This window comes from Plecotus auritus, assembly GCF_963455305.1.
Source record: "Plecotus auritus genome assembly, chromosome: 8".
NCBI classification, from domain to species: Eukaryota; Metazoa; Chordata; class Mammalia; order Chiroptera; family Vespertilionidae; genus Plecotus; species Plecotus auritus.
The window spans coordinates 163,567,302-163,592,622 of record NC_137782.1 but is presented as its reverse complement, the minus strand read 5'-3'; the positions used below and the strand labels follow the sequence as shown (position 1 = coordinate 163,592,622).

Below are 25,321 nucleotides of genomic sequence, written 5' to 3'. Positions count from 1 at the left end.
TAGAATATATAGTACATCATATATATTTATGATGGGCGAGGGGGGTTGGGGGATGAGGAAACATTTAAAGGAGTCTTTGCTCAGGACCTGGGTGCCACCTGCTGGCCATAATTTAGTTGTATTTACAGGGCCAAATCTGTAAGATTTGCAGAGGGAAATTAAGAGGGCATCCGGCCCTCCCTGTCATATGAGGGGTAAGGGAACTGCTTTCTTAGTGACCTTTGAACAAGTGTGACAGAGATCCTTGCTGAGACCCCTGGTGTCTTGGAGGAGTTCTTCTGAGCCAAAATGGACCCAGCCAGGGCAGGGGTGGCATCACTTGGAGACCCTGAGGCAGTCCTGAGTGGAAACAAAGGTGCTGATCCTAGTATCGGATGAGGACTGTGGTTCTAATCCCTGGTCTGCTTGGGCACCAGTATCACCTGCAGTGTTTTTTAAAATTACATGTATGTAATATATGTGTGTGTATATATATATATAAATATATATGATGTACTATATATTCTACATGGTGTATTATATTATACTAGAGGCCCTGTGCATGAATTCATGCACCAGTGGGGTCCCTTGTCCTGGCCTGCGGGATCAGGCCAAAACTGGCTCTCCGACATTCCCCTAGGGGTCCCAGATTGTGAGAGGGCACAGGCCAGGCTGAGGGACCCCACCAGTGCACAGTCGGGGCTGGGGAGGGACGCAGGAGGTTGGCCAGTCGGGGAGGGACCTCGGGAGGGCTCCAGGGTGTGTCCAGCCCATCTCGCTCAGTCCTGATGAGCCAGACCCCAGCACCAAGCTAACCTGCCAGTCAGAGCATCTGCCCCCTGGTGGTCACTGCACATCATAGCGACTGGTCAACTGGTTGACTGCCCCCTGGTGATCAGTGCACGTCATAGCAAGCGTTGAGTGGCCTTAGCATATCATTAGCATATTACGCTTTGATTGGTTGAGTAGCCGACTGGTCGACCGGACACTTAGCATATTCGGCTTTTATTATATAGGATAGTGTATTATATAAAGTTATATACATAACATATGGTCTATTATGTATGATACAATAGTTACATATAATATGTGTATAGTTATTCACATATACATGCACACGCATGACTTGGGCTTCACTCCAGCCTATTGGAAAGTCTCTGCAGGAAAAGCTCAGGTCTTCTCCCAGTGCAAAGCCTCAGGAGTGCATGGCTGTGTGTCATTCCCTTTGGTTGCAGACCACACTTGATAAAGCAGCAGAATAGGTCTGGATAGGGAAGAGGGCTGGGTGCATTCTTCCTTCAGAGACACTTTGCACATTAAGCCTAGAGAAATAGTCTTCACTCCAGAACTACGCACTGTCACAATTCTGAGTACATAGTCCTTCGGTCTATCTTCTGTTTCTTCATTTCTGATAAAGTCTAGTTACAAGAAATATTTCCCTCTTCCCTTAACAGTGCATGTCAGGGATAACAGCTGGCACTTGGCCTTTGCTGGGAGGTTGGGGGAGGGCCAGAGCGGGCGCCTCTGCTCTGCTCAGCTCCGACATAGGTTCTGTGCAGGGGGCATAGGCCCAGGATCGCTACAAGAGGCCAGAAGTCCCAAATTGTTTGTTTGACGCATCCCAACTTTAAAATATTGGGCACTAATTCAAAAATGTTTCCAACACTGTGAGTGCTAGAGATCATGTCTGCAAGGCAAATTTGGCCAGTGGGTGTCTCCTCTGTGACTGCTGATGGCAAGGGCTTGAAGCTGGAGAGTGATGTGGCCAGGGCTGCGTTTAGATAGGTTCTGACTGCAGTAGTGTCAGGGTGGCCTGGGGAGACCGGAGGCTGGAAGGCCTTCCAGGAGGCTTCTGCTGGCCTTGGCCAGATAATGTCCACATAAACCCCAAGGTGGCAGGAGAGACGGAGAAGAGCCGGGCCATTGGGAAGGCAGAGTTGCAGGACTTGATTAGACATGAGGATGAGGGGGAGTGGGCTATCTAGGATGACCCCACAGGTTTCTAGCCTGGTGACTGGGTGACTGGTGGTGACATTCACGGGGATAATGAATACAGGAGCAGAAGCATGTCTTTTTTAAAAATATATATATATTTATTGATTGATTTCAGAAAGGAAGGGAGAGGGAGAGAGAGATGGAAACATCAATGATGAGAGAGAATCATTGATCGGCTGCCTCCTGCACGCTCCCTACTGGGGATCGAGCCTGCAACCGGAGCATATGCCTTTGACCGGAATCCAGCCCGGGACCCTTCAGTCATTAGGCTGACACTCTATTCACTGAGCAAAACCAGCTAGGGCCAGAAGCATGTCTTAAGGTTCTGGACAAGCAGAATAGGTGCTGCTGGGTCAGCCAGCAGACCACACGCCACAGGCCCCACAGGAATATGGGATCTGAAGTCAGGCAAAGGTTAGCTGGCTTTCTAAAACACAAATGTGCCCAGGATAGTGTCTGTTTAAACACCTTCCCAATGTCTAAACAGAAGGTCAGACTCCTCCCAGTAAACAAAGTTCTTCGTGATCCCTGCCAACCGCGCTGGGCCATGCTCAACACAAGCCTGCTCTCCAGCTCCGCTGAGCAACTGGGAGCCCTGGAGTAAGCCATGCCTTTGCTCTTGCTGGTCCTTGGATGCAGGGCCCTTCTACATCCCTCTGTATGTTTGGAAAATTCCTACTCCTTCCCACTCCGCATCTCCGCTTGGAAGCCTTTGCTGGCCCTGCCAAGCAGAAGCGGTCCCTCCCTCTTTGTGCCATCCCTGAACTTTGTATATGCCCTAATGTGTGGGGATTTGCCTGTCTGTAAACTCCCGGAAGGAGTGCCTACATCTTACTTAACTTTGTTGCACCAGTTCTCAGTACGCCTCTAGCATATAGGAGATGCTCATTCGGTGTTTAAAGAATGAAGAGGTCCCCTCTCCAGGAGGGAAAATGCAAGGCTGTCTGGAGGGATACCTCTCACTTCCCCAGGGATCATCCCGCTCCTGCTCTCCTTACAGCTAAAGAACAGCACGAGTCCCCGGTGCTGACCTTGCCTCTCTCCTTTCTTTGCAGCTGGGGTATGGCCGTCAATGTGTACTCCACATCCGTGACCAGTGAGAATCTGAGTCGCCATGATATGCTTGCGTGGGTCAATGACTCCCTGCACCTCAACTATACCAAGATAGAACAGCTCTGTTCAGGTACGAGGCTGGGGACGGGGGAAGTGGGCCCTGCTGGAGGGAAGGCGGGAGGCAAAACAGACACAGCAGAGATTGTGACTTGTAATTAGGGTTAAGGAGGAGAGCTGCAGAGCCCTGACTAGTCAGTGTTGGGAGGTGAAGGGCCTCCACGGATGGGGAAGAGCAGGAGGGGCACAGGCAAGGGCTGCAGGAGGGGTGGGGCAGTGGGAACAGGCAGTGAGGTCAGAGGCTAACAGCAGGAGGTCCAGCCTCGCCACTCTGGGTCCAAACCTCAGCTCTTCGTGTAGTGCAACCCTGGGCAAGTCACTACACCGCTCTAGGCCTCAGTTTCCCCATCTGTAAAATGGAGATAACATCACCTATCTCACTAGGATCACTGTTAAGTTAGTTTACATAATGTAGTGTTTGCTATGGTGCTGGCACACAATTGCATCAATAGGTAGTAATTGCTCTTATTCTTGGAACGCTGGGGGATTCTGGCGGTGTCTGTCCTGTGAGTAGGACTGGCCACGCCCAGAACAAGGAGAGAAATGAGGAGCTGGGTAGTTTGGGGGAGTAGGCCGGCAGAGGGGCTGGCTGAAGGGAAAGCAAGCAGCCTAGGCAAGGGAGCGGTCTGGGCCCCTCGGTCAGCCCTGCTTCTCCTCAGGGGCAGCCTACTGCCAGTTCATGGACATGCTCTTCCCTGGCTGCGTGCACTTGAGGAAGGTGAAGTTCCAGGCCAAGCTAGAGCACGAGTACATCCAAAACTTCAAGGTGCTGCAAGCAGCTTTTAAGAAGATGGGTGTTGACAAAGTAGGTGCCTGTGCTCCCGGGGGCCCTGAGGAGCTGTGTGACCTTGGGGAAGAAGACGGCCCACCAACAGGGCCAAGGGCCATTCCATCTGCGCCTCTCTCCACCCCTCTACTCTCCGAGGGAATGTCCCCCCAGCTCAAGGCACAGTGGAAAACCCCACATTCTTCACATCCCATCCTAATGACATTCCTGCCCCTTCCTCCTCTCTGGACCATATCCATCCATTGAGGCTTGGTACTTCTATTCATTCCTTCCCTAGGGCCCAAGAAAAGGCTCTTGCTCAATCTACTGCCTCAATGGCCCCAGGCCCCTGGTTCCAGCAGCCCCCACCCCACGTGGAGGCAGCAGCACCGCGACACTCCCCTCCCCCCCACAGTTTCTCCTGTGCCTGGAGGAAGGCTGTCTCTGGATCCCGGGCCAGCCGGCCGCCTGGCCTGCAGCCCACCCTGTGTCCTGGCACCATGGGAGGGGCAGGTGGAGGAGCTGGAGGCCACTGTGGCCAGGGGCTGGCTCTCCTGAGAGCAGTGGCCCTCAGAGGAAGGCAGCCCTCCATACAGGTGGCTAAAGTTCTCTGCTTATGTGGTCTGTTTCAGATAATTCCTGTAGAGAAATTAGTGAAAGGAAAATTCCAAGATAATTTTGAGTTTATTCAGTGGTTTAAGAAATTCTTTGACGCAAACTATGATGGAAAGGAATACAACCCTCTGCTGGCGCGGCAGGGCCAGGACGTAGCGCCACCTCCTAACCCAGGTGATCAGATCTTCAACAAATCCAAGAAACTCATTGGCACAGCAGGTAACATGCTGGGGGAGGGAGTGTGTGGGGCCGGGCCAGCCAGGAGTGCCTCCTGGGCCACCCACCCGGCCCTGCCAGCCTAGAGGAGACTGTTATCACGGAGTTCAGATGACGCCGCCTGCTGCCCCCTTAGACCAGGGGGAGTCACAGCAGGGAGGAGAGGGCTCCAAAGATGGCCACAAAAGGAGAGCCACTGGCACCAGCCAAGGTGGCAGCTGGCGGTGGGAGGCCCAGGGCCCTTCGTTCTGTAGCATGAGCTAACAGGTTTGCCTCGAGATGACGGGGCAGCACGTGGCATGCTTCCTCCGTCCACGTCCATCCAGGCCAAGGGCCTGGTGCCAGCACTACACATCCTTCTTGCCCCCTGCCCACTGGACGCCCGGGAACGGGACTTTGCCAAGCCTGGTCATATCTTCCCCCATTCCAAAGGCCCATCGTCCTAAGTCCTCAAGAGACGAGGCTCTGGAAACAAGGCTTTGTCTGGGTTCTAGAGAAGAAGGGAAAGAAGCATAGGGCCTTTGGGGACGGGAGGGAAGGGAGAGGAAGGGAGAGGAGCGGCCCCAGCCCGCATCTGAACCCGTCATAGCAGAGCCCTCCTGTTTGCGCTGCTGCCCCGCCTGGGCCTGGCCCACTCACCTGCTTGCTTTGCATTAGAAGCAGCGGCTCTGGCTAGGGAGCTGCCCCAGCCAGAGAGCAAGAGCCACAGCATGCTTGTCCCGAGGCAGGCAGCCAGGAGGGGCAGGGCAGGTTTCTTTTCTGTCCTCCAGTCCTGAGACTCTGAGGTCACCTATACGGAGAGTGGCTTTGGGCTGCCAGGAGAATAGATGGAGACCCTGCCCCAGCTGCTTTCCCTCGGGCTTCAGCTGTCAGCACAAGAGGCACCAACCCTCCCAGCCCCACTTCCCCAGTTCCCTATCCCGGTTTCCCTCATGTCTCCCTCGGCCAGCTCTCCTCCCTCCCCACACCTCACCTTCTTCAGTTCCCTGCAGTCCCTGCTCTCTCAGGCTTGCAAAGGGCTGCACAGCTGCTGTGGTGTCACGTGTGGCCGTGGCTTGAGGCCTAGATGTAGAGGCCCCCGAGTGGGAGAGGAGAGGAGGGCAGAGTACCTGCCTTTAGCAGGGGCCTGCTGCACACTCATCACACCAGGCCGTCTCCCACCCCCTGAGCTATGGGCTCACATGGCCCCCTCCGAATTTTCTCCTCTGCGCAGTCCCACAGAGGACGTCCCCCACAGGCCCCAAAAACATGCAGACCTCTGGCCGGCTGAGCAACGTGGCCCCACCCTGCATCCTCCGGAAGAATCCCCCATCGTCCCGAAACGGTGGCCATGAGACTGATGCCCAAATCCTTGAACTCAACCAGCAGGTGAGTGGGGTGGGTGGGGGTACCTGAGACAACCCTGCCTCAACAGCCAGGCCCGAGGATGTCAGGGTGGGAAGGGAGTCTGAGGCGGGACCTCTGGCTTGACCACCACCTTCGCCCACACAGCTGTTGGATCTGAAGCTGACAGTGGATGGGCTGGAGAAGGAGCGTGACTTCTACTTCAGCAAACTCCGAGACATCGAGCTCATCTGCCAGGAACACGAAAGCGAGAACAGCCCTGTCATCTCGGGCATCATTGGCATTCTCTATGCCACCGAGGTGAGCTCTGTCCCAGGCCTACTGGGCCCTCCCCCATCCCGCCTGGCCCTAAGACGGGAGGAGACAGGACCCGAAGGAACCTTGGAGAACATAGACATAGACGGTGAGGACAGCGAGCTGCAGTCACAAGCCCCAGGTCACAGAGAGCGTTAGCAGGGAAAGGAGGACTAGAAGCCTTGTTCCCAAGCTTCCTACACCATCCACACTCCCGCCCGCCTGCCTGGCTCACCCTGTCCTCTCCCTTCCCCCCTCCAGGAAGGCTTTGCACCCCCTGAGGACGATGAGATTGAGGAACACCAACAAGAAGACCAGGACGAGTACTGAGGGCGGCTCCAGCCCTGGCTGACTGCACGCCCCCACCCCACGCCCACCCCACATTATAATCCTTTCCTTAGAGCGTCGGCCGGGTGCTTGGTGTCAGTGCCGCAGCATTGGGGAGTCAGGCGAGGAGGCTGGAGGGGATGGGGCAGATGGGCAGGCAGAGGCCCCGCACTGGCCAGTGGGTGGGACCCCTGCCCACTCCCCACCCCTATTTATTTCCGTTGTCTCTATGCTGTTTCGGCCAACTTCCCAGGGTGCTATGCCACCCACCCCCGCCAGCCGCCTGCTCCCCTGACAGCCAGCAGCTGTATATTTGACAAAGTCATTGGTATATTTTTACTTACTGGATTTTCCTTGCACTTTACCTGTTCTTTTCCCAGGGCTCACAGCACGGGCTCCAGGGCAGTGTGCCTGGCTTGGCTTCCCTTCCCCATTGCCGGGCCATGGCAGGCCTCACAATTCTTATTTATTTTGTCTTTTGACTCCCCAGTAGTTGAGGGGAAGGCTGATGTCAGGAGGGGGACTGAGGAGAGGGTGCCTTAGGTCTCGGTGGTCAGGGAGAGGGAAGGGAGCATGCGAGGGATGAAAATGACCTCCTGGCACCAGACTCACCCACCCTGGGCCCCTTTCCCCCAGCCCCAAAGCCCAACACTGCCCCGAGGCCCCCAGCCACTCCCTCCGCAGCCTGTTCATACCACACAGACTCTGCCCTGACCCTCCTGTATGTCTGCCTCCCATCCACCCACCTCCCCCACCCCGCCTCCTTGGGCCACCCAGCCTGTGTATGTGTTCACTTTTATTTAAATAAACTTGTGTGGTAAAAGTCCATGCCATGTCTCCCTCAACTGAGCTACAGCCTGGGTCTTAAAGCTTTGCTCTCCCTGAGCGCTCCCCTCCCAGAGCATGCCCTGAGCACAGCACCACGGTGGCCTTCCCTCATGTCTGCACACCACCGCTGGCGCTTGGCCTCAGAGCCAGCTCTGACCCAGCCCCCATCTCCCAACACTGATGCCAGGGCTCTAAGACATAGACGCCTACCCCCAATCCCTGAGGAAGAACAAGGTTTGGAGCCATGGGGATAGGGATAGGTGGGTAACGGTGGCCTGGCCAAGAGGCCAGTTAGACTTCATGTTGTCCCCCACCCTTTGTCAAGGCTCACACACCTCAAACAGTGACCCAGCCGGGAACAAGGGCTCATCTGACAGAGAAAGCTGAGTGGGTTACAAAGAGTAAGCAACTCTGAGCACTGAAGTCCAGAGGACAGCAGTGCCCATGGGGTTCCTTCTGTAGAACAAGGTCTCATGGGAACCACGATCAAGAAGCTTTCACATCATCCACACAGCCCTGCCTGCCTGGTGTGTGTCCCAGCAAAGAGCCATACCAACCAATGTCCTGGAAGTCCAACAAGCGCTACCAGGCCCATTCAAATGAAGCCTCGCCGTCATGGAGACCAGCACCGTCATTTACTGATGAAGGGACCAAGGCCCACATGGGACATGACTTACTCAAGGTGGTAAAAACCTGGACTAGAATTCACACCTCCAGATTCATGGTTGAGTACTCATCCCCAAAGACCACAGAGCTATTGCCCCCAGAATGTTCCTCTAGGTTCAGGCTAGTCCCGGTAGCTGTTTCTTCACCATCCTGAGAGTGACCGAGATACAGTTGGGGCTGTTTCTTCTGTGGCCCTGCTCCATGACCCTTCTTCCAGAGGACCCCCATTTCTCTAATGGCTCCAGATAGAAGCCTAAGATAAGCAACTCTTGCCTGCTCATTCCTCATGCACTTCTCCTCCTCCTTTTGACTCCCACCCCACATACAGACACTTCTGGCTTTATTTTATCTCTTTTTCTCCTCTAACAAGTTCATTGCCTGCTTTTATTGATCTTTTTTTAAAATATATTTTTATTGATTTCAGAGAGGAAGGGAGAGGGAGAGAGAGATAGAAACATCAATGATGAAAAAGAATCTTGATTGGCTGCATCCTGCATGCCCCACACTGGGGATCAAGCCCACAACCCAGGCATGTGCCCTGACTGGGAATGGAACCGTAAACTCCTGGTTCATAGGTCAACGCTCAACCACTGAGCCATTGAGTCTGGGCTGCTTTTATTGATCTTTGTGATTTTTTAATCCCTTGCCTCATTTTAAAAGGCCTTTCCTCCTTTATAGTATATCCCAAGTAGATTCTATAAAAGGATACAGTAGTTGTTTTGCATTGTCCAATGTTCATCTTCAGGCCCAGACCTCACCCTGCTGATAAAGTAGGTGTGGTAGGCAGAATAATGCCTCCCCCCAGAGATGTCCACATAATTCCCAGAACCTGCCAATATGTTAGGTTTCATAGCAAAGGGGAATTAAGGTTGTAGATAGAATTTTTTTTTTTAAATAAATCTTTATTCAGATTATTACAATTATTTCTCCTTTTTTCCCCCATAGTTCCCCTCCAGCCATTTCCCACCCCACCTTCTGCCCTTACCTACCCCCCACTGTCCTCATCCATAGGTGTATGATTTTTGTCCAGTCTCTTTATGAACCCCCCCATACCCGTTTCCCCCTGAGAATTATCAGTCCACTCCCTTTCTATGCCCCTGATTCTATTGTATTCACCAGATTATTCTGTTCCTCAGGTTTTTAATTCACTTGATTTTTAGGTTCACTTGTTGATAGATATGTATTTGTTGTTCATAATTTTTATCTTTCCTTTTTTCTTCTTCCTCTTCTTTAAGAATACCTTTCAGCATTTCATATAATACTGGTTTGGTGGTGATGAACTCCTTTAGCTTTTTCTTGTCTGTGAAACTCTTTATCTGCCCTTCAATTCTGAATGATAGCTTTGCTGGGTAGAGTAATCTTGGTTGTAGGTTCTTGCTATTCATCACATTGAAAATTTCTTGCCACTCCCGTCTGGCCTGCATAGTTTCCGTTGAAAAGTCAGCTGACAGTCGTATGGGTGCTCCCCTGTAGGTAACTAACTGTTTTTCTCTTGCTGCTTTTAATATTCTCTCTTTGTCTTTTGCTCTTGGCATTTTAATTATGATGTGTCTTGGTGTAGTCCTCTTTGGATTCCTTTTGTTTGGGGTTCTGTGGGCTTCCTGGACTTGTAAGTCTATTTCTTTCACCAGGTGGGGAAAGTTTTCAGTCATTATTTCTTCAAATAGGTTTTCAGTATTTTGCTCTCTCTCTTCTTCTGGCACCCCCATAATTCTGATGTTGGTACGCTTGAAGTTGTCCCAGAGTCTTCTTACATTATCTTCAACTTTTTGGATTTTTTTTTTTGCTTTTTGCTTTTTCGGTTGAGTGTTTTTTGCTTCTTTGTATTTCAATTCTTTGACTTGATTTTTGTGTTCCTCTTGTCTGTTTTTGGGTCTCTGTATAATATTTTTTATTTCAGTCAGTGTATGTTTAATTTCTAGTTGGTCCTTTTTCATCTCTTCGAGGGTCTCGTTATATTTATCGGCCTTTTCTAGGATATTCTTAAAAAGCCTTATAACCGTGGTTTTGAATTCTATATCCAGTCGTTTGTTTTCCTCCATTTCTTTCGTTTGTGATCTGATTCTTAGACGCTGCATTTTCACTGCTTCCCTGAGTTGGTAGATTTGTGTGCTAGGTTTCCAATTTGGCCCAGTGGGTCTGCCTCCCCAGTTAACCTGGGGTGGACACTCTTGGTGCACCCCTTTGTGGACTGTGTGTACAGCCTTGTTGTAATTAAGTCTTTATTGTTGTTGGTATCACTGGGAAGAATTGACCTCCAGGCCAGTTGGCTGTAAGGATCAGCTGTGTCTATGCTGGGAGAAGTCCGGTGCTGGAGACAGCCTTATAGGATTAGACTTGCCAAATTGCAATAGCCTCTGTGCTCTGCTTGGATGGGGTGGAGTCTCAGTCTTGGCTTCCCATCAGCCTTGCCCTTGCTAGCACGTGTGTGCCTTCAGTCCTCTGCCTTCCCGGCTCCCGATTCTCCGCCCGAGAGTCCAGACTCCCCCCACAAGAGCGTGGGTCTCCGGGGGCTCGCCTGGAACTGGGGTTCACTGCAGTCAGAACTGGGGCTCACTTCAGTCAGAACTGGTGTTCGGTGCCATCAGGAGCCTCTCACTCCCTTCCGCTAGGGAAAGCCTGTGGCAGCCTCCCGCAGCCTTTGTGCGCACTGGCGCGAGCGGACTTTCAGTCTTCCGCCTTCCCCGGCTCCCGAGTCTCCGCCCGAGAGTCCAGACTCCCCCCACAAGAGCGTGGGTCCCCGGGGGCTCGCCTGGAACTGGGGTTCACTGCAGTCAGAACTGGGGCTCACTTCAGTCAGAACTGGGGTTTTGTGCCGTCAGGAGCCTCTGACTCCCTTCTGCTAGGGAAAGCCTGTGGCAGCCCCCGCAGCCTTTGTGCGCACTGGCGCGAGCGGACTTTCAGTCTTCCGCCTTCCCCGGCTCCCGAGTCTCCGCCCGAGAGTCCAGACTCCCCCCACAAGAGCGTGGGTCTCCAGGGGCTCGCCTGGAACTGGGGTTCACTGCAGTCAGAACTGGGGCTCACTTCAGTCAGAACTGGTGTTCGGTGCCGTCAGGAGCCTCTCACTCCCTTCCGCTAGGGAAAGCCTGTGGCAGCCTCCAGCAGCCTTTGTGCGCACTGGCGTGAGCGGACTTTCAGTCTTCCGCCTTCCCCGGCTCCCGAGTCTCCGCCCGAGAGTCCAGACTCCCCCCTCAAGAGCGTGGGTCCCCAGGGGCTCGCCCGGAATAGATGTTCAGTGCAGTCAGAACTGGGGTTCAATGCGGTCGGGGGCTCCCTTCCCCCTTCCGCCAGAGAAAGCCAGCCAGGCACTCCGCCGCCCTTCCTCTCTGCGCGCACAAAGACCCTTTGCCGTACCTCCAATTCTCTGTGAGCTTTTCTCCTTCCTTCTAGTTGTAGAATTTTCACTCAGTCAGCTTTCCTGCGGTTCTGGATGGTGTCCGTTCTGTCTTTTAGTTGTAGTTTTGAAATTGTTGTGCGAGGCAGCAGTTTAGGTGTTTACCTATGCCGCCATCTTGGTTTCTCCCAAGGTTGTAGATAGAATTAAGTTGCTAATCAGTTGACCTGAAAATAAGGAGAAAATCCTGGGTTATACAGGTATGAATCTCATCCTCAAACGTAGGAATGTATACAAAATAGCACATTTCCTTAATTGTGATAAATTCCTTTCATTTCACCTTCCCTCGTCTTCCCCTGCTGGGAAGCTTCAAGCTTTGTGGTCTCACAATATATTACAAGCAAGGTAGGAGGCCCTCCAGGGACAGTGAATGAGCAGTAACCTGTTGGAGTGGTTCCTCAGGTCTGCGGCTTTTGATCATTTCTCTGCCACATCTGGGACTGGGGACTGACTGCAGCCGGAGCCAGAGCTGCTGCTTTTCCATAGTCTGCAAGAGGAAACCCAGCCCTGGCTGTTCCAGAGCCCCAGACTTTTCTCTGCCTCCTATCAAAAGAACTCGCCACTCTCCACCCTCCAAAAAGTGCCTCTTCCCTCAAGCTCCATCCTCTTCCCTGTTCCTGCACAATAGATTTTTACAGCCCATTAAACTCAAAGTTTAATCACCAGCAACACAAACACTTTCCTAGAGCGAAGGAAGCGTTTAATCTACCAACTCTCCTGGAGGTGAAGAGAACTATTTCCATGCCATCCTTCTAGCACTACGAGAAAAACCGCATCAGTTAAATTAGCAAGTCACCTGATGCAGCGACCCTCACACAGTAGGTGCTCCATGACAGGTCGCTAAACATAATAGCCTCCGTCTCAACATCTTTGGAAGTCTGTTGCTGCGAAGGAGCCCAGACGTACACCCCCACCCCCACCCCCACCCCCACCCCCACCCCCACCCCCACCCCCACCCTCACCCCCACCCCCACCCTCACCCTCGCTAGCAATAACCTGGCAAAACCGAAAGACTACAAATCCCAGGCTGCCTTGGGGCAGCGTCACGCGCCGCGAGGCTCTGCAAAGAGACGTGGCAGAGCGCGGCGCGTGCACACCAACCGGAAAGCCCGGGGAGGTGGCGGACAGAGGCTGGAGGGTGGGACCCATGGCGGCTATCACGGCGGGTGCGGGGCGCTGGGAGGTGGTGAAGAAGGGGCGGCGGCCGGGGACCACCGGCGGCGGGCGAGGCGGCGGAGCGGACCGCCGGACCCTCGGGGAGGCGAACGGAGTGTGGAAATACGATCTGACCCGTGAGTACCCACCCGGCCCGCCGCCGCCGGGACCCGAGCTTGCCCCTCCCGGGGCTACCGAGCAGCTGACCTCCCCGGGCTCCTCCAGGCGCGAGCCGTCCTGCCGATCGGCGCCTCCGGTTCAGCGAGCGCTACCCTTGACTTGTCTCTTGAGCCTCACACATGGTAGACAGCGTGTAGACAGCGTGCGGGAGGTTGCTGTCCTGGCTTCGCCGAGGAGTAAACTGAGGCCCAATGGAGTTCGATGCCTTGCCCAGAGTCACCTGTCAGAGGGGACAAGGATTCCGGTCTGGACGCCAGGGTCACCGCACATACCCGACCAGCTGTTGCCGGGCCCTAGCCTGGCCTCTCTGGGCAGGTGTCCGAGAGCTGGGAAGAGGCATGCTTGTTCATTATATAAGGTGCCCCTCCTAAGGAACCAGCTGGTGGGGTGAGGGGAGGGCGGACAGGAGGCCTAGCCGCGGGAGCAATGTTCACCGCACGCTAGACACCCGCCAAGCCTTACTCTGTGGCGCCTGTTCCCTCAAACCTCCCAGAGGAGTGGAGAACGCTTGCCACTTGTTGATTAGGGAGTTGTCACATCTGAACCAAGAGGAACTGGGGTAGGACCAAGATGGAAAAATCCTGACTCCTAATCTCTCACCAAAGAAGCCAGCCCTCTGCCCCCCACCCCTCCACTAGTTCCCGCATCCTCCGATTTAGTAGCAAACGCCTCATCTCTGCAAAAGGCGCAGGAACCCGCGCTGTGGGGTCTGCACGGAGCAGCCAGTAGGCTCGCTGGCCTGCTCCCTCAGCAGGACAGCAGGGAGGGGCTTTGAGGCAGCTCCTCCCTGGAGGTGAATTAGGTGCCAGGTGGGAGAAGGGACCCCTGTTCCCGTGAGGTCCTCCTGACCCGAGGGTGGCCCCTCTTTCTCTGCCTATCACCACCTCAGCTCCCATCCAGACGACAAGCACCCTTTATGAGCGGGGCTTTGAGAAAATCATGAAGAAGCAGAATAAGGAGCAGGTTCCACCCCCCGCTGCAGAGCCTAAGAAACCCTCCAACAAAAAGCAGACGAAGAAGGTGGCGACCCTCACCAACCAAAACCAGAAGCAGGGCCGCTTCCGCAGCCTGGAGGAGGCACTGAGAGCTGTGAGTGCGCCTTGCCTTTAGGTGGGGGAAGAGCGAGGACCTGAGTGTGGAGAAGATGAAAAGGGGCAGGAGGACGGGCAGCTGATAGCTGAGGGGACACTGTTGGCAGAGAGGAGGCATTCGGAGGAGGATGAAACCCCAAGGGGTAGAATGTTTGCTCTCAGGATAAAAAGGGAATGAGGAGCTCAGAGGGAAACGTGGGTTAGTGAGAAGAGAGCCTTGAAGCCCAGAGATACGAGGGCGAGGTTAGAGAAACTGCTTGTTTCCTCGCCCCTGGGAGCATCTTGCCTTTTGTTTTTCCCCTTGAACGCGTGAAGGGCCTAAGAGTGCTGGTCCTGGGGGTCAGCAATTCCAGTTGTCCTAAACTTTCTAAAGATCTGGATGCAGCAAACTTGTGGCACTCCACATCCTTATGTCTAAAAGCAGAAACCCTTTGTTCCTCCTCCCGCAACTGACCATGTGGGGCCTGTGTCCCTGGCAGCTGGACGTGGCAGCTCTACAGAAGGAACTGGACAAGAGCCAGAGCGTGTTCTCTGGGAACCCATCCGTGTGGTTGAAGGACCTGGCCAGCTATCTCAACTACAAGCTCCAAGCCCCTCTGAGTGAGCCCACACTAAGCCAGCATACTCACGGTTAGTTCTCTCAACTCCCTCAAGCTCAGACAAGTTCAAGGAAATTCTGAAATGGCTGTGCGTAAGCACATTACTTAGTAACAGACCCCAGTGCTGCCCGCTGCCCTGATTTACATGGGTGGAGCTGTTCTCAAACCATCATGGTGTGAACGTTTCTGAGCCTTATTGGGGTAGGGACGGTGCCAGCCTCCGTGTGGACCTTGGCTCCACTCACCGGTCTTGGAGCTGGCAGAGGCTTCTGGTCCCAGCACTCATGTGGAGGCCTATTGCCCAGATTACCCCTATAGCCTGGTGAGCCGCGAGCTGCGTGGGATCATCCGAGGGCTGCTGGCAAAGGCGGCGGGGTCCCTGGAGCTCTTTTTTGACCACTGTCTGTTCACCATGCTGCAAGAGCTGGATAAGACGCCAGGTGAGGGGCCGTGAGGGGGAGCCAGCCCCATCTTGGGGGCCTGTTTCCTTTTTTCTTGCTTCAAAAGTGGCTGGGTTGTTTCCAGTAGAGAAACATGCTAATTCTGACACTTTTGGAAAGGGAGGAGGAAGTTAGGACTTGTTGGCCTGAGTTCGGGGCTTACAGCTGCCAATAGGGAGATTGCAGGTTTTGGATGTCTGTTCCTACGTGTGGGTCTAAGAGCATGTGTCTCTCCAGGGGAGTCGCTCCATGGCTACCGTATCTGTATCCAGGCCATTCTGCAAGACAAGCCCAAGATTGCCACCATGAACCTGGGCAAGGTGAGCTCAGGGTGGTGGTAGGAACGTCAGGAGGCTAGGACTGGGGCGGTCGGGCAGGTTCTACCCTGTTGGATCCAGTCAAGGGCTATCAGAAGACCCTGTAAGACCAGTCATGATAGCTGACACTGTTAGCAGTTACTGTGTGTCTGCTTTTTATACACACACACACACACACATACATGAGGCAAGTACTGCTGTCACTTTCATTTTATAGATGAGAAGGTTGAGCCACAGAGGGGTTCAGTAACTTTCCCAGAGTCAGTCACCTAGTAAGTGGCAAGTATGGGTGAAGGCCACAGTCTGGTGCCAGAGCCCGCGCTCTGAGTCACTGCATCACACTACCGCGGTGCCCCACTGTCCCAGTTGACAGCTCTTCCTGCCTCGTTTTGGGGGTGCTTCTGATGCTTTGCCCTATCCCAGCCTGCCTCTCTTACTTGGCTCCTCAGTTCCTGGAACTGCTGAGGTCCCACCAGAATCGACCAGCAAAGTGTCTGACCATCATGTGGGCCCTGGGTCAAGCAGGTTTTGCCAACCTCACCGAGGGGCTGAAAGGTAACAAGGCAGTGGGAAAGAGGGGGTGGGGTTGGAGCCAGGAAACTTCTCTTCAGTGTCCCACTGGGTCTGAGCCTGAGGCTTCCTCCCTGACCTTTGTCTCCACAGTGTGGCTGGGGATCATGCTGCCTGTGCTGGGCATTAAATCCTTGTCCCCCTTCGCCATTGCATACCTGGATAGGCTGCTCCTGTGAGTAAAGGGCAGATGGGAAGGGGAGGGCCCAGGAGTCTCCAAGTAGCTATTTCAGTAAAATGAGATGCTGGGATACTGGTCTCCATAGAGACCAGGACCAGCTCCTCCCAGCTCAGAATGTGATGGTGAAGAAGGAAGGGGAGGGAACCATTAAGGGGTGAGGTGTGGGGTAGAGTCTATGCCCTTTTTCCCAGCTGTTGGTCTTAGCTGGGATGACGGCCTAGTTCAGGGGTGGGCAAACTTTTTGACTCGAGGGCCACAATGGGTTCTTAAACTGGACCAGAGGGCCGGAACAAAAGCATGGATGGAGTGTTTGTGTGAACTAATATAAATTCAAAGTAAAGGAGCGGAGGGGAGAGCAAGAGAACCCTCCGCTCTTTCAGCTCCGCGGGCCGGATAGAACAGCCGAACGGGCAGGATCCGGCCCGCGGGCCGTAGTTTGCCCACGGCTGGTAGTTGGTGGTCCCCAACAAGCCTTTCTTCCCTCCACAGGATGCACCCCAACCTCACCAAGGGCTTTGGCATGATTGGCCCCAAGGACCTCTTCCCACTTTTGGACTTTGCCTATATGCCCAACAACTCCCTGACACCCAGGTAGGGCCACCCTGGGACATACCTGCTGTGAAGGATCCCAGCAGGGGGTCAGAAGCAGGCAATATATTCCTGTCCCTTCTTCAGCCACCCTAAATCTAAGATTCTCAACCTGCAAGTTCAAGGGTTCAGTAAACGCCCTGAAATTTTAGGGACCCTTGAGTGTGATTGGCATGTGGGTATTTTCCTGGGGAGAGGATCTGTGACTTGCAGCAGATTTTCCAAGGAGTCTCTGACTCTAAAAAAGATTCAGAGCCATTACAAGATTCTTAGACTCCCCTCCTCGGGTAGGGTGTGGACTCTGAGGCAGGCAAAGGGACACAATGCACAGCTCCCTTTAGAGCCTGTGCCTGGCTCTCCTCCCCACCCCCACCCCAGCCTGCAGGAGCAGCTGTGTCAGCTCTACCCCCGATTGAAGGTGCTGGCATTTGGGGCAAAGCCGGAATCCACCCTGCATACCTACTTCCCCTCCTTCCTGTCCAGAGCCACCCCTGACTGCCCTCCTAAGATGAGGAAAGAGGTGAGGAAATGGCGGGAGGCTCCTTCTTCCCTTCCAGGGGTCAGCTGCAGGGGTCCCTGTCTGCACACCAAGGCCCTGTCTTCCCGGACCGGTTTCCTGGACGTCCCTTAGCTCACTCTTGACAGCCTCCTGCCCCACTCTGTCATGTTCTGCCCTCAGAAGAACAGAGCTGGAAGGACAGCACGTTCAGGTCTGGCTGGTCTCTGATGTCTTCCCCCTCGCAGATGAGTGATCTTTGAGGTCAAGGTCTAGCTCAGGACCCCAGCCTCCCCCTTTACAGCCTCTGAGATTTCTGGGGTCTGGCATGATTTGTCCGCCCTTTAGGGTGGATGTGTTGCCTGCATGGTCCCACTTAGAAGGGGATTACTTCTCAGCTCTCTCCCCTCCACCAGCCCCATGCCCAGCGGTCTCTCTCCTGTCTCCTGTGCAGCTCCTGAGCAGCCTGACCGAATGCCTGACGGTGGACCCCCTCAGTGCCAGCGTCTGGAGGCAGCTATATCCCAAGCACCTGTCACAATCCAGGCAGGTGGGGGAGGGGGCTGTCACCTACCTCTCATCCACACAGAAGAGCCTTAGTTCGTGCCTCCCAGCTTGTCCCTGACCTAGAAGCAGAAGGGGAACACTTGTTACTGTTTTGGGGCTCATGCCTCCAAGTTGAGTGGGAACATTGCATGTGGCTCTTAGGAAGCAGCTCCTGTGCTGGTGGGGTGCAGTCTTCAGCCAGAGGCAGCCAGGGGCCTAATGGAGGATGGGAAGGGCCAAGTGGACCCCCTGATTGGAAGGGGTTGTGTTTTCCCCACAGCCTGCTGCTGGAGCATTTGCTCAGGTCCTGGGAGCGGATTCCCAAGAAGGTGAGGAGCTGGAAGGACATGGCAGGCTGAGCCTCGTCTGGGTTCTGGGTTCGTACCCCCAGCCACTGTCCCCCTTCCCTGAGAAGGCTCTGCTAGTACATTTGGCCTGGAAAATGAAGCATGGTGGAGGGTTTCCTCACGGCCAAAGCTTATGCTCTCAACCAGATGTTTCTTACCCTGTAGGCACAGAAGTCTTTGCAAGAAACCACTGAATCCTTCAAGCTCATCAACCAGGAGCTGCTGAGGAAAGGCGCCTGTAATAACCAGGATGTTGTCACCTGTGACACAGCCTGCAAGGTGCCAGCACCGGCCCTCCCCAACCCACACGCTGTTCTGCATCTCTGTCTCGGCACACCCTGGTTGGGCCCGTATCACATTCCTGCCCCACCTGTCCCCTGGAGCCCCCACTACCTTGGGTATGGTGAGGGCTTGCCCCTCTCCCTGGAAGGTCTGGCTTGAGGTCTGCCTTAGGAGGCAAGACCAGCCCTCTCCCTTCTGACCACGGCTCCTACCCCCTTTCCTCCTAGGGTCTGTTGCAGCAGGCTCGGGGTTTCCGGCTGCCCTGGACACGGCTGCTCCTGTTGGTGCTGATCTTTGCCATAGGTTTCCTGTGCCACGACTTCCGGTCACACAGCTCTTTCCAGGGTAAGCAGGGATTGGCGGGCAAGGCAGGTAGCATGGGGTTGGGTCATAGAGCTAGCTGTAGCACCCCTGTCCCCAGCACACAGCTCTGCCCTGATGCTGCAAAACAAACACTTTCAGACAGATTTTTGTGTCCACAACTGTGACATTACCACTTCACATTGGGCCAGTGCTTTGCAGAGTAGAAGTGCTTGCGTGTTCATGGTCTCCTTTAAGTAGGTGTTGTCTCCTTTATGATTTTTGAGTAAATTGAGGCTCAGAAAGATGTATCAGTTAGTGTTAGATCACAGCTGGTCAGTAGAAGCCCTGTGAACACACAAAGGTCGACCCCATCCCTCACTGGGCCTGCTCGGGAGCCTGTAGTGTCTGTCTGCCCACTCCCTGCCCCCCCACCTCCGAGCTCACCAGAGACCCCCCTTTACTCAGACTCCCTTTCTGGCCGGTTGCTTCAATCATCTGGCTTCTTGCCTGCTGGCCAAAAAGCCTGTGCCAAGATCTACTCCTACAGCCTGCAAGGCTACAGGTGAGCACCTCGCAGAGAGTGGGGGGAGATGGACTGGGTGTTCAGGGTGGTGAGGGCATTGACAGTCAGTGGGAAGTAAGTCTGGTTTTCCTTTTCCAAGGCCTCCCTTCCCCAACTATGGGGAGCCGAGCTGCCTGAGGAAACTCAGCCCTCCTCTCTCCTGTCATCTGCAGCTGGCTAGAGGAGACGCTGCCGGCCTGGGGCTCGCACCTGCTGACTGTGGTGAGGCCCAGCTTGCAGCTCGCCTGGACCCACATCAATGCCACCGTCAGCTTCCTCTCTGCCCACGGTGCCTCCCACCTTGTCTGTTTTGGTGATAGCCTCGCCAGCCTCTCCCAGAGGGTAAGCCAGAGACGGGCTGGTCTCCCACATGGACTGGGTCCTCAGGGCCAGGGTGCATTCGGGGGCACCCTAACCCCATTCATTCTCCGTGCTCCAGATCCAGCTCCCTGATGTCCTGAACCAGCTGCTCCATTCTCTGAGGGAGCTGCTCCTGCTGCTGTACCACAGCGTGCTGTTGCCAGTGTGGCACCTGCTGCTTGAGGCCCTGGCCCAGGCCCAGGAGCACTGCCACCAGGTGTGCAGGTGAGACCCTCAGCCAGGGCTCCAGCAGGAACCCCAGGGGCCCCCACGCCCTTTTTCCAGGGACAAGGCTTCTCTGTTCAGTCTCTCTCCCCTGCCCCTTGCTCCTCCCTTGGCCACTGTGGTTGGTGGTTGTGGGTCTGAGTGCAGCCTTGTGGCCTGACACAACTGCACACCACTACTTCCCAAGTCCCACAGATGTTCTGCTTTCCTCCCAGAGGTCCGGTGACCTGGGACTGCGTGAAGACACAGCTCAGCGAGGCTGCCCACTGGACCTGGCTCTGCCTACAGGACAGCACAGTGGCTTTCTTGGACTGGGCACTTGCTATGATATCCCAGCAATAGGCCCTGCCACCTTGGCCACTAGTTTCTGTCTGAGACGGGCCATCTGAGACTGCGGGAGGCAGTTCTGCATGGGGTCTTTCTTACTTGGTGCCTGAGTTCTGTCTTCTAGGCAAGTGGCCAGTTGTCTCTTCCCCAGTTTTTGGTGATGACTGAGCCCAGGGGTATCTCAGCGTCCTACCCACGATCCCACTGAGCACTTCTCTGGCCCTATTGCACATAGCTCCCAGCATCTGCCCTTGGGCGGTAGCCTCTCCAGCCTCCTCTCTTGTCTCCGGCCTTCCATCTCACTCCTGAAGCCCCAAACACCTCATCCCCAAAGATGGGCCTCCAGTGAGTGGCTTCTGCATTCTTCGATGAATGATTTCGCTCCCATACTTCAACCGCAGCGGGAAAAGGAGAGGGACTTCCGGGAGACTGGCACCCCAGTGGGGAAGAGCAGCTTCACTTCTGCCCACAGCCTGCACATGAGAGGGCTGGATGGAGAAACCTCTCGCCTCAAATGCCCAGCGTAGGTCCTCCCAGGCCCCTCACTGCCCCCTCCATGGTGATCCTTTCTCTTCCCCATTCCCCTTCAGTGCTGGGGGTGTGAGGGCCTCTGCCTCCAAGTTCAGCTTCTCGCTGTTGCCTACCCCTCCATCTTTCTGGGGAGCAGAGGCCAGTTAGTTGTGTGCCTCGGGCCCAGGGAACCTTCCAGCAGCCTGTTGGGACAGGATTCAGTATATGGCTCCTCGATATGCCTGCAGGTGGAATAAAGGACACAGATTTGATTTCTAGCTTTCCTCTCTGCCTCCTCATATAGGAGTTCCCCTAGCTGTGGACAGGATAAAATATAGGCACCTGCATATCCCCCTTGGCCCCTGCCCGCCTGAGGGTTGTAGCTGCTGGTGGTAATTGAACTTCCCGTTAAGGAAAGCCCACACCCATCCTAAACTTCGGCCTATTGAGGGTTCTGGACCTCTCCTTGCTCCCCTGGTCTCACTTGTCACTGTGATTCATGTCCCTGTTGTGATTTGCCTTGACAGCTTAAGTGATTTATGCTTGGAAACGCAGGGAAGAGTCTCCTAGGGGAATTTTTGGCCGGCAATCAGGTGTCTTATCCTTGCCAGGACCTTAATTTATTAATTGGTTTGTTTTCTAAGGCAGCGAGTGAACGATTTAGAACTCTTAAGAGACAGGATCAAGGGTTTATCACCAAAGGCCCTTTTAATTTTTGACTTGAGACTACCATAACTGCATTAGTTCTCACCTCCAGTTTCTGGGATGTTTCAAAACAAGCAGTAGGAGAGGCACTGCCCACTCACATTTTTGTTTCCTTGTTAGAATGTTACCTCTTGGGAGTTAAATAGCCCACGTTGGGCAGAACCCAGCTCTCCTAGTGGCAGTTAGCCATGACCATTTTTTCACAGAAATTGCAAACCCTGCCTGGCAAAGAGCAATGGTCTAGGACTGCTGGACTGGATTGCCTACGGGTCCCAAAACGTGTCCCATTTCCTCAGTTCCTCCTCACCAATCAAACAAATGGGTTCCATTCTTAGGAACAGTGAAGCTATGGACTGGCCTGTATTCATGGCAAGTAGAAGGGGCTGGTGTGATCCTACATTGGCAACAGCAAAGGACAAAGTGAGGACACTATCCTACAGTGACCTCGAGTCCAGCCAAGGCTGCTGGGCTGAGTTCTTGCAATCCAGCAACTCCAAGAATGCTACTTACAAGTGCTTCATTGGCTTCTGCTGTGTGTACTATACCGGGTTCATTTCTTTTCTGACAATCTTGGGGTGCAACATTTCCCTTCAACTTAGGTTAACTGAGGTACCACAGCCTCTCACAAGGACATGAACACCTGAATTGGCTTTGATAGATGTTGGTTGACCCAATATTGGAATTACCCAAAATTCTTCCTGTGTCAAGGGCGTGGTCCAGCGTCTCACCTGCTGTCCATTAATGCTAAACCAGATATCCAGATGTTTCATTTTTGCAGAACTGTCAACAAACTAATCCAAAAATGTGCTGGGCAGTGCACCTCTCCTGCTGCTTGTTTTGAAACATCCAAGAAACTCGAGGTGAGAACCAATGCAGTTATGATAGTCTGTCAGTGACCTGAACCAGTGTGGACTAGTGGCGCAGCACACTGGTGCTGACAGGTGGGCAGAGACCGTTGGCGTTATTAGAACAGAATCTGACACCTCAGAGGGTCACATCTAGACATTGTAACTACTTTTCACACACAGCTGGAGTTCTATAGATAACGTGCCATAAAGCTGAAGGGCAGTATATTTTTTTATTTTTTTAATATATATTTTATTGATTTTTTTTTACAGAGAGGAAGGGAGAGGGACAGAGAGTCAGAAACATCGATTCAGCTGCCCCACACACACTCCCCACTGGGGATGTGCCCACAACCAAGGCACATGCCCTTGATCGGAATCGATCCTGGGACCCCTCAGTCCGCAGGCCGCCACTCTATCCACTGAACCAAACCGGCCAGGGCAGGAAGGGCAGTTTAAATATGGTTATCTTTTACTAACTTCAGTTATTAACAAATGGTGTTGACCTGCAAATTACATCACAAGACTCACTTGAAACACGTTTTTCTAAGCTTAAATTATGTTTCCACATTCCTCTGGTTATTTGCACCCAGTCTACAGCTTTAGAGCAGGCCAACTTGATGGACCTGCCCGACTTACTATGGATAGATGATCTTGCCAGGCAGATAACGCTGGTCTCACACCTGCTGGCCCATTCTCAAATGCCACCACCCTTGAGGTGAAGTGTTGCCCACAGAGAGGGACGTGCCTTCCCTGCCCTATTCCAGAATGACCCAGTTGTCAGTTACACTGAAATTTCAGTGGTTGGATGACTTCAGCATTTTAATGCTGTCTTATCTCCTAAGTGAGTTTCAATTTAAGTGAACACTTCAAGTGATGTAACTTTTTAAAAATTTTCTTCATGGTTCTGCTCCCAAAAGGACTTGATGGGATAAAGGACTTTGCTTTTCTCCATGTGGTATTCCATTTTACTGAGTATTTTTCATTGCCCCACACTTGAGGTAGAAGAAATTTGAGGGGACAGGGAAGCTTCCATTGTTCAGGGTATGAGTGAATATTTATTGAATATTGGATATTCTGCCTATGAATAAAATAATTGAATTCAGACACATTTTTGGATATGCCTTGGTATAATTTTTTTACTGTGTTAGCATACCAGTTATTAAATTTTTAATGGACTTTATTTTTAGAGCAGTTTTACATTCACATTAAAGTTGAGCAAAAAATACATAGCCCTTGCCTGTACACTTGCACAGCCTCTCCCACTGTTAACGCCGGTGAACCAACTGTGACACATCACTGTCATCCAAAGTTTGTAGTTTACATTAGTCGTACTTTGAATTATTTCAATCTTTCTAAGTTTGTTGAGATTGCCTAACATGAGCTATCCCGGAGAATGCTCTGTGGATGCTTGAGAAGAATGTGTTCTGATGCTCTTGGGTGGAATGTCCTGTGTCTGTTTGTTAGGTCGAGTTGCTGTGTTGATCAAGGCCTCCATTTCCTTATTGAGCATACCATAAACACATCCTAATGTTAAAGAACACTTACAAATCAAGAAAGCGCTAAACACAATAATAAAAATATGGACAAAAGATATAATTCATAAAATAAATGCAAATAAACTATAGGCTTGAAAAAAGTCATTTCATTGGTTAAAAAGTGCAAATTTAAAATGAGATACACTTTACTTCTGTATAATACATTGACGAATTCTTTTTAATGATAATATACTCAATAAATGCTATGGTAAAAAGTGGTATAATGTTTCTGGGAAGTAATCTGGTAATATTTATCAAAAGGTTTAAAACTTGCATACTATTTTACCAAGTAGTTACACTCCTAAAAATATATTCTGGCTTTTTGCATAATTCTGAAAGAGTTATCAAAATCATGTGAGGTTCCAAACTATGTAAAAATAATAAAAGATTAACAAGTATATACATTCTGAAGAGTAAAAAAGTAAGCCAAAACATGGACAAAGATTTATATTCCAGAACATTTATTGTAGCAGTATTAATAATAAAAATTTGGATATAAACTGTGTCTGACAATAAGACAATATTTAAATAAATTGTGGTAAAAAACAAAGGTTGGGAAATGGCTTTTCAAATAATTCCAAAGAATATATAATGATACGAGAAAATGTTTATAATTAATTGAGCTTAACTTATTGAAATATTGCCTATAATAAAAAACACAGAAAATAAGTGTTGACAAGGATGTGGAGAAATTGAGACCCTCCTACATTGCTGATGGAATGTAAAGTGGTTCAGACACTGTGGGAACAGTTTGACGATTCTTAAAAGAGTTAAAACCCAGAATTCCACTCCTGAGTACATAACCAAGAGAAATGAAAGCATATATTCACACAAATTTCTTCACAAATGTTTATAAAACCATTATTCATAAAAGCCAAAAGGTGGAAATAGTCCAAATGTCCATCAAAACAGATGAATGGAAAACAAAACACAACAGATGAATGGATAAACATAAAGGGGTATATCCACACAAGGGAATAGTATTCACCATAAAAAGAAGCAAGTACTAACACAGGATACAACTTGGATGAGACTCAAAAACAAGTGAAAGAAATGAGACGCAAAAAGTCGCATGTTTTGTGATTTCTTTCCCGTGAAATCTCCAGAAAGGGCCAAATCCATACAGTCAGAAAGCTGATTAGTGGTTGCCAGGGGTTGGTGCTTGGGAGTAATTGCTTAAAAGGGTAGGAGGTGTTCTTCCAAGCCTGGTGATTAAACAAAAAGTTTTGAAACTAGAAAGAGGCGGTAATTTGCACAACATTGTGAATGCATTAAATGCCACTGAATTGTTCATACTTTATAAAGTCATTGTGTTATGTGAGTTTCGTCCCCCCACCCTCCCCTCCAAATAGCAACATACATATGTTCTGCTTCCCAGTCTCCCCCCCGCCCGCCCCCCAAGAGAGTGCTAAACACCCCAAGCTAACGCTCGGAGACACAACGGTACCATTTACAGCAACAGAGCAAAGTTAAAATCAAGATGTTAACATCCTGCTTTGTGGGTGGGCGCAAAGCGGTGTTGTGCTCAACGACATCAGACCTCGGATTTAAAAGCACAGC

At 52.2% G+C, this 25,321-nt stretch overlaps 2 protein-coding genes across 5 annotated transcripts in view; both read left to right on the top strand.

Moving 5' to 3' along the window:
* MAPRE3 (microtubule associated protein RP/EB family member 3) overlaps positions 1 to 7,532 on the top strand; it is a 41,878-nt gene extending 34,346 nt beyond the window's left edge. For 2 of the 4 annotated variants that reach the window (XM_080685674.1, XM_080685675.1), the window contains exons 2-7: positions 3,030 to 3,157; positions 3,804 to 3,949; positions 4,543 to 4,699; positions 5,955 to 6,109; positions 6,233 to 6,385; positions 6,641 to 7,532. In XM_080685674.1, the coding sequence (XP_080541800.1) occupies positions 3,037 to 3,157; positions 3,804 to 3,949; positions 4,543 to 4,699; positions 5,955 to 6,109; positions 6,233 to 6,385; positions 6,641 to 6,709 (801 nt within the window). In that variant the 5' untranslated portion in view covers positions 3,030 to 3,036 and the 3' untranslated portion in view covers positions 6,710 to 7,532. Of the gene's footprint in view, positions 1 to 3,029; positions 3,158 to 3,803; positions 3,950 to 4,542; positions 4,745 to 5,954; positions 6,110 to 6,232; positions 6,386 to 6,640 lie in introns of all 4 variants that reach the window. The other 2 variants (XM_080685672.1, XM_080685673.1) reach the window with 1 other exon arrangement.
* A 5,161-nt stretch (positions 7,533 to 12,693) lies between these two features.
* On the top strand, positions 12,694 to 20,946 carry TMEM214 (transmembrane protein 214). The gene is made up of 17 exons (XM_080683003.1): positions 12,694 to 12,886; positions 13,819 to 14,018; positions 14,500 to 14,650; positions 14,925 to 15,059; positions 15,297 to 15,379; positions 15,826 to 15,931; positions 16,040 to 16,121; positions 16,617 to 16,718; positions 17,094 to 17,235; positions 17,666 to 17,757; positions 18,038 to 18,086; positions 18,270 to 18,383; positions 18,614 to 18,731; positions 19,155 to 19,251; positions 19,425 to 19,593; positions 19,691 to 19,836; positions 20,052 to 20,946. Exons 1-17 carry the CDS (start codon positions 12,742 to 12,744, stop codon positions 20,176 to 20,178), a joined length of 2,058 nt encoding a protein of 685 aa, XP_080539129.1. The 5' UTR covers positions 12,694 to 12,741; the 3' UTR covers positions 20,179 to 20,946.
* The last annotated feature ends 4,375 nt before the right edge of the window (positions 20,947 to 25,321 follow it).

Coding starts and splice junctions, on each gene's coding strand:
- TMEM214 (XM_080683003.1), top strand. CDS start 12,742: ATGGCGGCTATCACGGCGGGTGCGGGGCGCTGGGAGGTGGTGAAGAAG. Junction 18,384..18,613: donor CCTGTGACACAGCCTGCAAG/GTGCCAGCACCG, acceptor CTTTCCTCCTAG/GGTCTGTTGCAGCAGGCTCG. Junction 18,732..19,154: donor GTCACACAGCTCTTTCCAGG/GTAAGCAGGGAT, acceptor CCCTTTACTCAG/ACTCCCTTTCTGGCCGGTTG.